Source organism: Hermetia illucens, chromosome 2 (assembly GCF_905115235.1).
Source record: "Hermetia illucens chromosome 2, iHerIll2.2.curated.20191125, whole genome shotgun sequence".
Lineage (NCBI taxonomy): Eukaryota > Metazoa > Arthropoda > Insecta > Diptera > Stratiomyidae > Hermetia > Hermetia illucens.
This window is the reverse complement of record NC_051850.1, coordinates 190,570,992-190,581,891: the sequence shown is the minus strand read 5'-3', so window position 1 is coordinate 190,581,891 and position 10,900 is coordinate 190,570,992. Positions and strand designations below refer to the sequence as shown.

General features: G+C 37.7%; 1 protein-coding gene across 1 annotated transcript; it reads left to right on the top strand.

The window, feature by feature from the left end:
* The first annotated feature begins 260 nt into the window (after positions 1-260).
* Positions 261-8,997, top strand: LOC119650203. Its single transcript, XM_038052769.1, has 3 exons — positions 261-542; positions 8,366-8,725; positions 8,870-8,997. The coding sequence occupies exons 1-3, from the start codon at positions 512-514 to the stop codon at positions 8,932-8,934; spliced, it is 456 nt and encodes a 151-aa protein (XP_037908697.1). The 5' UTR covers positions 261-511; the 3' UTR covers positions 8,935-8,997.
* Positions 8,998-10,900: the final 1,903 nt, after the last annotated feature.

The window sequence follows — 10,900 nt, the reverse complement described above, 5'->3', positions numbered from 1 at the left end:
GTCGGAAAACAGAGAAAACCAATTTAAATTATGCAAACTACATACATAGGCAAATTTATTCATATTTTTGAACAACAATAACCATTTGTAACTGCAAAATTTTATCAATGGCAACATTCGAAATTGGGGTAGAACTGCCACCATAAATCTCGCTTTCATAGATCGCGATTCAATCATGAGAGGAAAGGGATTATCACTGTTGATCTGGTATCATCAACAAGTAAATACCGGAGAGGTGGTACGTTCTTTATTAGCTTCGCATTGTCTTTATCACTCGCAGAATTGTTGTGAAGCTCTTAAATTACGGGTTGGAAGCTAGCAAGTATTCAGTAGTGCTAGAGCCTCGTCTACCGGTTACAACTAGCCATATTAGCGTCTTCAGAGATTTTTATTCAAAACTTGGAGAAAAGTTTCCAATCCGAAGCTAGGATAGTACGCGTACTTGCATATGTCGAACATTTAAACAGAAGTTGTGGAATATTTAAAGAGAATTACCTTCTCAACCGTGAAAATGAAATATCGTTTGAGTATTCTAGTCTTTGGTGAGTTTAGGTCAAATAATTTTCGTAATTATTAGAAATCAATGATTAACTAATCATTAACTGTGCATTTTGCAGAGTTAATGATTGTTTATTAAGAACGGGTTCTAAAGTGCTTCTCGTGTCGGATGCATTCCAATGCAGTGCTGCAACATGTGAATAAAAGTTTATTGATCTTGTCTAAAAACCAGTTACTGTGTACGTTTCGAACGTAACTTACAGGAAATAGTAGGGAATCCTGTTGTTTGTGCGTATTCTGATGAATTCTTATTTGCCTTTTTGCAATCTACTAGTAATGAAGGTGGCATTTGTGTTGATGAATAAATATTGCCAATTGACATTCTAATTATATGTCTGATGAAATGTTTATTTCTATATAAAATACATACATATGTGTGCATTTCGAATGCATCATTGAAGAAACTTCTTAAAAAGTTATGTAATCGGAATGATCGATCAGCTAACAGCAAAGCATATTACCAATAAATCACACTTGTATTGGCTTAGTTTTCCATGCGAGTATATGTACGAGTTATGTTAGTTCTAATTTTCGAAAGAATCTAAAAAATGTTTCATAGTTTCTCTCAGATCAGATCATACTCAAATTTATAATAGATTTTAAATTTTATAGCAAAAAATTGTCTACGTTGCATTCTTGTCACGTAATACAAAAAATTAGCATAACCTGATCGGAAGGATATTTTTTTCCAAACTAGAACCCCAGTGCGGGGAATAAACTCACAAGACCTCGCCCGTAACCTTGCAACCGGATTTTCAAGTGAAGATTATATATAAGCTCGAGATTATCTATGATGCTTTTATTCTTGCCGAGAATTCGTGTATGACGCCAGCGGCGGATTCCTCACAACATAATTCTCGTCTATATTTCGTAAGAAATTATTAAATTTCCGACTTCACAGTGCACAAGGGGTGAGAATTGATTACAGGCTAAATGTAGTAATTGCTCGTCCTGTTTTCAAAGAACAAAGTGTGTTTCTAAGAGCCCCAATAAAAGGCTGAAATTTTTATTGTTTCTACAAATAGAATTATGTTTAAATAAACCTGATTTTATCGATAATTCAATTAGAGACATTTAGTAACATCACACTGTATGAATTGTCGAAATACGACCACGAAAATAATGTGACGGCGCCATTGGCCTAATGACGACTAATCTTTTTATATACGACAAAGCGACTAACCGAGTTTAATTAAATCTAACTGGAAGAACTCGACTAGTATGATATAAAAGGTGAATCAAATATGTAAATAACAACCATGTTTTTCTGAAACGACGTTTTTTTGCCAGCAACATAAACAATCAACGCATAATATTTTCGCCCGAAGAATCAGAATAAAAAAATCTTGCTTAGATTTTCTACCAACAAATAATAAAAACAGACTCTACAAGGGAAGCTGACATGGGCATTATTTTATGAGCGTGGATTGATTGTTTCTCTTGCAATTTAGTGAAAGGATTCTAGGACGATGCATTTCGAATTCAAGATAAATAGTTGGTCTTTATCGACACTATATATATATTCTAGTTTATTATTTATGTTACCTTCAAATTATGCCACATTCTTTCGAAAGCATTTTTAATATTTTTTAACATTCAGAAATATTAAAAAAAAAATATTTTTTCCCTTAAACGAACAATAATAATAATAAATCGACGGCACATCAATGCAATTTGGATCTAGGTCCTGAACTGCGCTAGAGCGTTTATATTGTTACACTGGAGGGCATTCTAGTCGGTATTGTGCTCGTCCATAGTTATTACCTACATATATAGTATGTGCACATACAAGAAGTCCAATTCCAAAACTAATGCTTTTTATGGACGAAAAAAATGTTGGCAAAAATGCTTTGTCCTGATTGTATAACCTCCGCAGATGCGTTCTATGCATCTTCGTTTCTAAGTATTTCCCAAATAAGCAGCATGGGGGGTTGTAATAGTGTGGGGTTCTAATAGTGAGGTTTGTGAGAATAAAATAATTACACATCAAATAAACCGTTTGCAGTATGTCCTAGCTTAAAATAAACATAGATGCTGAAGTCTGTATAAATCTCAGTGTTTAATATTTGCCATTTAAGCCTATTTAGATTTGGCGATGATCGCAACTTTGCACAAAAGGCTTGGTAGCTTAAATCGAAATTGAATTTTATTAAGAGGATTGACTTCAAAACGTCCACTGAGAGCTTTGTTTTTTCATTTGGCCATACTTTTTTCATTGCTGAAAAACCTCTTTCAACTGAAGCATTGCTTCCTGGGATGTCTCCTTTTCGTGTTCTGAGCAGCATCTTACCATCAGGTTACGAAGTATGTGTGGAATAAATCTATTTATGGTCTTCTGTTGGAGATTTTTTTTGGAGGGCTTTATCTCAACTGTGACCTCGACTGCTGAGATCCTATCATCTTCTACGCTTAAAACATTCTGTTGAATTATAACTGTCTGGCTTTGTATGAAATAAAGCATATTTTCGAAAGTGGATTTTCAAAAAATGATCACAAAATTTCAGGACATTTTATTATGTTTCGAAAGTACTTTGTAAGTGGCATAAAAAGTTTCAAAGTTCTTTCCACTGCTGGCATTACCGCAGCCAGCGAGGCTTGCTGCATCCCAATATTTTATGCTACTCAATATCAATACAATCGCATATCTCTTGGTGTTGTTTTTAAGGTTTTGTTTGCATATATTCAGTGAGTGACATCTTTCTACATTGAGATTAAGGGAGGGTCCTCATGTATGCAAAAGGCCTGCGTAAATTTTTTTTTTTCATTTAATATAGTCATATAAGACGTAGTTTGTAATTATTTTCCAATATTAACGTATATGTCTGAATAGCTGAGTGGTTAGATCACAAGACTGTCGTACGGAACGTCGCGGTTCAAATTTTACTGGTGGCAGTTGGATTTGCATCGTGATTTGACGTCGGATATCAGTCGACTCAGGGTAATAATCTCTGGCGAGCGCAGTGCTGACCACATTGCCTCCTACGGTCTACTGTAGTGTTTCGTTACGGTCTTAAATGAAGTGTTCTAACACATTTTAAGGCCCTGATCCAATTATTATTATTATTATTGCCAAACCCGCCGTTACTCCACCTCTTTCGTTCATTAATTAACTTCCACGATTCCGCGGTTAACTAGATCTTATGGCGCTCCTTCGAGAGAGCCTATGTTTTACCCGAGAAAAGGTTACTCAGTGTACTTGCCTTCCGATCAGCAAGATAGTTCTCCCACTGTCGACTGAAAGCTGGATCATATAACCTTGCAAGAAGTGTAAACGAACGTACGTGAGCATCAGATGGTGATCCCTTTCGAAGTTGCTGTTAGCGCCTTTCTTATTACGCACGTCCAGGAGACTACTTCTAAATATACTGCTAATCGCAAAGGGGACAATATGATCACTCGTACGGTGTAACTGCTCGTAAAAAGCATCGATCTCCACTACATTGCAAGTCTTCGTTGGTGCACTGTAGCATTGTACAATTGTGATGTTCCTTAATCTCTTATCCTAGCTCGCTTAGGCCCAGAATGTCGAGCTTATATCGTTGGAATTCCCGCTCACGTTGGAGAAAGCAAATATTCTGAAGACCTTCAGTCAGTCCCTATCCGAGGCGTTGTTGATGTTTCGGTGGCAGTAAAATTTCAACATTTAAGATTGCTAGCCTGTAAATTTTTGTTCCATTGTTTTCTGCTAGTCTATAAATTTCTGTTCCAGTGTTTTCTTAAGCGCCAACTCACAAGACACGGTTTTCAGTTAGTGGAGCATGACGACTCACATTTATTTTAGGGGGCAAAACAGCAACAATTGGTACTTCGTATGCTCTCCCTTGGCTCGGACCAGCGGCAGCAATCCACTGAGATTTCGCTCCATTCCTCCTGTAAATGCATTTTCAACTGTAGCTGGTAATAGGTTTCTCACGCAGTTTGCCGTTCAAGAAATCCAGTTCAATTCCGGTGGCTGTTGCGGGAGTGGCATGACTGAGCGGCAATTGTAGAGTAGTCATAACCGAGTTTCGAGCGCGGTATGGTTAGGATCGTTGTCCTAATGCAGCCGGAACACCCCCTGTAGTCACACATTCTCGGCTCTCTGGTGTAAATTTTGTTGTAAAAACTCCGTATATGACGATATGGTTCCTAGGATAAAGTGTAAACTTCCCACCCTGCTAGGTGCGAAACTCTCCCACACAAGCATAATTCCTCCAACTTCCTTTTTCGAATGCTTTTGCATCGAAAATATTGAATTTGGATTCATTGGTGAATAGCACATTCTAGACCCTTTTCCGCATGCAAGTACTTCTGGGCGAATTCTAAACGTTTTTTTCTATTTGCACTTGAAATTAAGGGTACACACCGAGCGGTTTTTGATATTTTTCGCGCTGTTTGTTTCGACCGAAACCACTTTCCCAGTTTGATCCTGTAATGCTGTCACTAATTTAGGAGCATTTAGTTTTGGATTGTTTGGTTACTTTTCGTCTAATAAATCGTAGATCGTGAGCATCGAATATCTGCGGATACCCTTTTTGCATAATGTTGTAGATCCGATTTTTCTGCTGGTATCGGCGATAAATGTCATTTGTAGCGTTTCTTAATAAAGTCAATAATCGATCTATCTCAGCACTCGATATGCCTTTCTTTCGATGAAAAATCATTAGTTTGCGGATTTCAAAGGAGGTATTTTCCGCCTGCGCGGCATTTTCCTGGTAAACAACTGGATTGTGATGATTGGTGCATAATTCCCAGGAAGCCAAGGCTAGCACTCTACTGTATTACCTGCATTATCCATGCTTGCATTCTTGCTTTAATCCCTGTGCATCTCTCCTATTTAACCGAATATTACTGTGGCCGCCAATTTCAAATTTTTGTGTTTTGAATATCGGGGATGTGAAATTTAAAGGGAAGCACCCGGTACATGGAAAGGGGGGATATAAAAGTTATTTTTTTCTAATGAACTTGTCTTGGGTGTCCAGTAAAAGATCTCAATTAGTACTTTCGTACTACTACAGTTTCGGCGTAAATTACAATACTAGTATATGAACAACGCATTAGATGATGGCGACTTCGTTAGGTGAAAGAAGAAATGGTCTTACCCACAGGATTACCAACCATTACGAATGTGGAAGAATCGTGGAACGAAATGAAAGACACGATCCACAAAGTGGCCTCTGCAACCTTCGGGGTCACCAAGCCGGCTAAGCGGTATGTCAACCGAGATACTTGGCTTTGGAATGATGATGTTGAAATAAAAGTCCGCGAAAAGAAACGCCTCTACCACAAATTTCTCGACGATCAATTTGCCAATTGGCAAATTTATAAGAATGCCAACTGTGAAGCAAAGAAACCAGTCGCTGTCATCCGAGCGGACCATTACAAAAATCTTTACGATAAACTGGTTACTCGGGCTGGCGAGAAAGATCTGTATCGACTTGCTAAAAGCCGTAACGAACGTACACAGGATATCGAACACTTCTGCTGCGTTAATGACAAGAACAGTACTTTGCATACTAACCGTCCAGCCGCAACGGATAGATGGTGAGAATACTTAGAGCAGATTTCAACTGAAGAATTTGCTCATCCTCCACTTCCAAAATCATTGCCGACATTTGGACCAGTCGGCGGTGAGGAAGACGGGGCGACAACCCTGTCGGCCAAGCCAAGAACCTCCATAGTGGTGGTACCGGGAGACGCCGTACTCACTTTGTCTTGCCTGCCGTGATGGAGTAGGCGAATGCTCCAAAGGCCTAATCAGGGCGATCAGACTGCACGGGTACTCACCTAAAGTGACAAATTGATCACGAAACCTTGCCAGGGGTATACTGATACCATGGGAACCGAGATAGCCCCTGGACTCTCATACTTCGGACTTCGGACTTCGGACCCATACTCAGAAAAATCTGAAAAAAAATCAAGAGGTTGCCACTATATGGTGCCTAGGCTCTAAAGTACTCTCCATACCGATATCTGTTCAAATAAAGTTAACACTAGTATGTTACTATAATTTCTAGTAATTGGCTCCAAAACCCCCTTTAAGGTCATTCTAGCACCACAAAATTTGGCAGAATGTAGGCTACAACATAAAGCATGATCCTACCAAGGTTGGTAGAAATCGTGCTATTACAAACAAAGTTATAATAGGTCAAAGTTATTGTTTCTTGACAAATTCAAGACTATGAATGTCAATATCGCCTGAAAGTGAATACTCTCACATAATATAATATATCGATATATTATGTGCTATGACTTGTTTTAAGTTTTAATTCTCATTGTTAGATACTAACGAATGTGAGCTATTATCGATAGATGTAGTAGTTTCCTGAACAAATTAGCTATGTAAATGGTACTTAAAGATAACACACTTCTGAATATTTAACTATGTACAAGTGTCGAGCACTTAAGACTCTTCACATAAGGAGGCTTCCGGTTTAGTTGCATTCGTTGTATTGAGTTACACATTTCCTCACCAAGCCCTTATCCCATTTCTACCCCTTTCATTGAGCCATACGTACTTGGCTTCCTTTAGTTTTTCATTTATACCATGATTATCCTGTAATGGTTTCCCATTGGATTGCTTATCATATATTGTTGACAACTTCGCTGTTATTCATTCAACATTAGGTCTGTCTTCCTAGTCCACGGGCAGGACATTTTATCTTTTGATCCCACTTTACTTAAGTCAATCTTTCTTCTTCTCGAAAAATAAACCATTTAAGTAGTATCTTAGTTTTTAATTTCATGCCAATGCCGCTGTAACATGCCTATATAGTTATCCGTAAATAAGTTGTACGTATGTATGATCCCTGTAAATATTTATATGCAGGATGAGATGATCTACAAATTGTATTCTTGAATATTACGGCATAAGACGGAAGGTTACGAAAACTTATCAAAAGAAAATTTCCTTATATGTACATAACATACACATTGTTTCAGGGAAATTGTGTTGGAAAATAAAAACATAATTTTTACTCGTAAAACTAATGCTAAGTGCATACATATGTATAACGATCGAGCCAATCATCATGATACGTACGAAGAAAGGTCATCCCGCGAAAAGAACAATATGGAATGACTGCGGACCTCCTCTCAACAATCGGCACGCTTATTCGGCCATCTTTTCGCATAACTTTACATGTGCAAGGTTGATATATTTTTTACCGAACTTTCTCGTTTATCAACTAATTTCATCAGAGCGCGCTATAGATTAACAAAAGTGGCTGAAAGAGGAATCTACAAGTTTTTGTTTGTCTCACAATTGCGTGCTATTATCACACTAGGAATAGATGCAATGCCTTTCCGGTTGGCTTGGAACTAACGAAGGTTACTTGACTCACTCTGCCTTGTATATAGATATGGGTTTTATCTGAAATAATACCATTGGGGTTTTCTAATTGAACTTGATGATTCATTCGAATATTTTCTAGTCTATTTGAATCAACTGAATCCGCAATGCATTCTACTTTAATGGAAACTAATTGCTAATTTTGTTTGTTGAGTGAGTTTGGCCACTGGTTTTAAGAGATACTTGGGCACTTCATCACGTACATATGTATCTATGTTTTGGCACAAAGCGGCAGACTAAAGTAGTCGAGGGATTCCCCAAATGGTTCCATTATTACCGCATAGACACGTTTATTTATGTTAATATCTACGTATTCATATATGATATAACTACAAGGTGATCTGATGGTTACTGACATTTTTTAAATCAATAGGATATGGGTACCGATAGTTTTCAGATTTCTGAGATCTACTAATTTGGAGCAGTTAACTTTTTGTTTACTGTCCACATTTTATATGACAATTCCTATCATTTCAGCTTTAATTTATGTTATTGGCAGTCAGAGTTTTCGTATTAAACGACAAAATGACGCAATTTTCTTCCCTGATGACGATGATGGAGTGCCTCCTTTTGTAAGGCCGAGACCACCTGGACCGCCAACACCTCAAAGGCCGAATAATCGCCCAGGAGGACTAAACGGTAATTTGATTGTGGATCAAGGACAGATTCCCAATTCAACGCCTGCAAATAACAATGGAAGAACGACCCCAACTGCCCAATTTCTACGATGTATGAAGCAATGCCCAACTACTACAGAATACAATCCAGTTTGTGGTTCTGATCAAATTCAATATCACAATCGACAACGACTTCAGTGTGCTAACAGATGTGGCGCAAGTGAGTTATCATTTTACTTAGAATAACTAAATATACGAATCAGTCAGTTCATGTCGGAATCGCTTGGGTCACAGTTGTTTGCTTTTTCGCAACTTAATTGACTTCTCAAACAAGAGCTTGCTGACTTAATCCTTTTCTTTTCAGATGTGCAACTCATTCGGCAGGGAAATTGCCAGGGGGTTCTAGCAACTAAACAAGTTAGATTTTAGGTATAACTTTAAACATTCTGTTAGTATAAGTGAATAAAGTTTCGAAAAAAATCGTGTGTTTCCCATGTATCTATTTACATAATTATTCCATTAACCCTATCTAGTGTATACGCACTATATGCGGGGCTTCGCTTAGCCTCCTACACTTTTTCGCTATTTAAAGTTCTCCTCGGTAAAACTAATCTTAATATGACAATCTCTCGGTGAAACATTTTCTTGCACTAAGATCTTTCGTTTGTGAATTTATACATTTTCGTTTGGCGTTTGGCGAGCCCAATAACTCCTTAAGGGGGTCATCCCGTGTGAAGGCCGTTTTTTTGCCTTTCTTTGAAAAATTATTTTGGATGATTGGATAAAGATAGAAACGTGATTTTTTCACCATATGTTTATTGATATTTCTAGCATATGTGATAAATTTTTCAGCTTGATATCGTGACTAATTTTCGCAGTACGTGTCATTTTATGCACACATCTCCAAAAAAAGGTGTTTTTCTGCTGCCACGCTGGAGGGCGCTGTGTTCATCTGAGGAAAAAAAACTAAACGGCATTTTAATGTGGACAATATTCCATGGTCCGCAAAGTAGGATAATTAGAAAATATTAAAAGGTAAATTTTTGGTGGACTTTTAAACTTAATTTTTTGGATTTTATTGTTTTTTATGGCTTTTTTTATGAATCAAAAAAAATAATCGGTCCGATTGCTATTATCTTAGTTTGCGGACCGTAGAAATATGTATTAAAGAAGTCGTGAAAATTTCAAAGAATTTGGTTGGATAGATTTTGAGCTATGGTGGCAGCCGATTTTCAAGATGCAGTTTCGAGAAAAACGCATTTGAAAATTTAAATGTGATTATCGACAGTAAAATTTTAATTTACCATTAATCTGCTATACCTGATCCATATAGAGCACCCTCCGTTTCTTCAAAAATGTCTTGTAAGGCCGATTGTTGCTCTCTGGTTTCAATTCTGGTTCTTTTAGCGAGGTCAGTCGATCGTCGTTCGGACCGCCAAATTCGCGCTTCATCACGGTGGTTGACATAAACCTGACATATGTGACCAACTTGACATCCCATTGTCACTAGGATGTTGAGAATGCCATTGAATCCTTCATTGAAAATAATTACAGCCAGAAAAGTGGCTACTTCTACGACCTTGGCCCCAGAATGAAGGTGTTTAGGAGCGAAAGTCCAGATCAATGCATTTAACGATGCATTCTTATTCTTGGTCTCTGTTCCTAAACATCTGTTCAAGAGATCATCTCGTGACAAATCTTCATAGATTGGTTTGATAACTGTTTGAACTTCTTCAGTCAAAGGTGCCTTCTCGTGGTGGAAACTATCCAGTTCTCCTTTAGCTTCCGCTTTGCGCCATTTGCACCAACTGTCCTCGCCTGCTGGACAATTTTGATGCTGAGGATTTTCGTCTATAGAACATTTCAGAAAGAGAGTTGCCAAAATTTTTTGCTTCCTTCTACCGAATTTGCGTGTCGACGAATAGCTAGCTTAAAAAATGTAGTCAGGTCGTTAATAACATTATCAGTAAGTTTTCCAGCCCCTTTTCCATCAGTGCCTTTGTGATTCTTCTTTGCATTTCTAAGTCGCGTTCTCATTATATTCTCGACATGTTCTGCGCATTCCCTTTTTACTACTACGTTTATTTTATTATTTGCAGAAATTTGCAGAGATGCCGGAGAAAACTCCAGCAAAATCCAATATACAATATACAAAACTTGTCGCAATTGGAACATTCATGTTCATGCTTGCTAAAAGTTTCTTTGCTGATGTTGATGCGAAGTCCTTTTTCTTCTCTGATAAGTATCGATTCCTATGAAATACTCGTTTTTTAGTGCGGAAATGACGTTGAACGTTCAAGCGATCTCCCTTCGTACGATCCATTTAAAAAAATCACTGAACACACACAAACAGCACAATACAATGTTTTCTCCAATTTAGCCTGCTGTCGAAAGT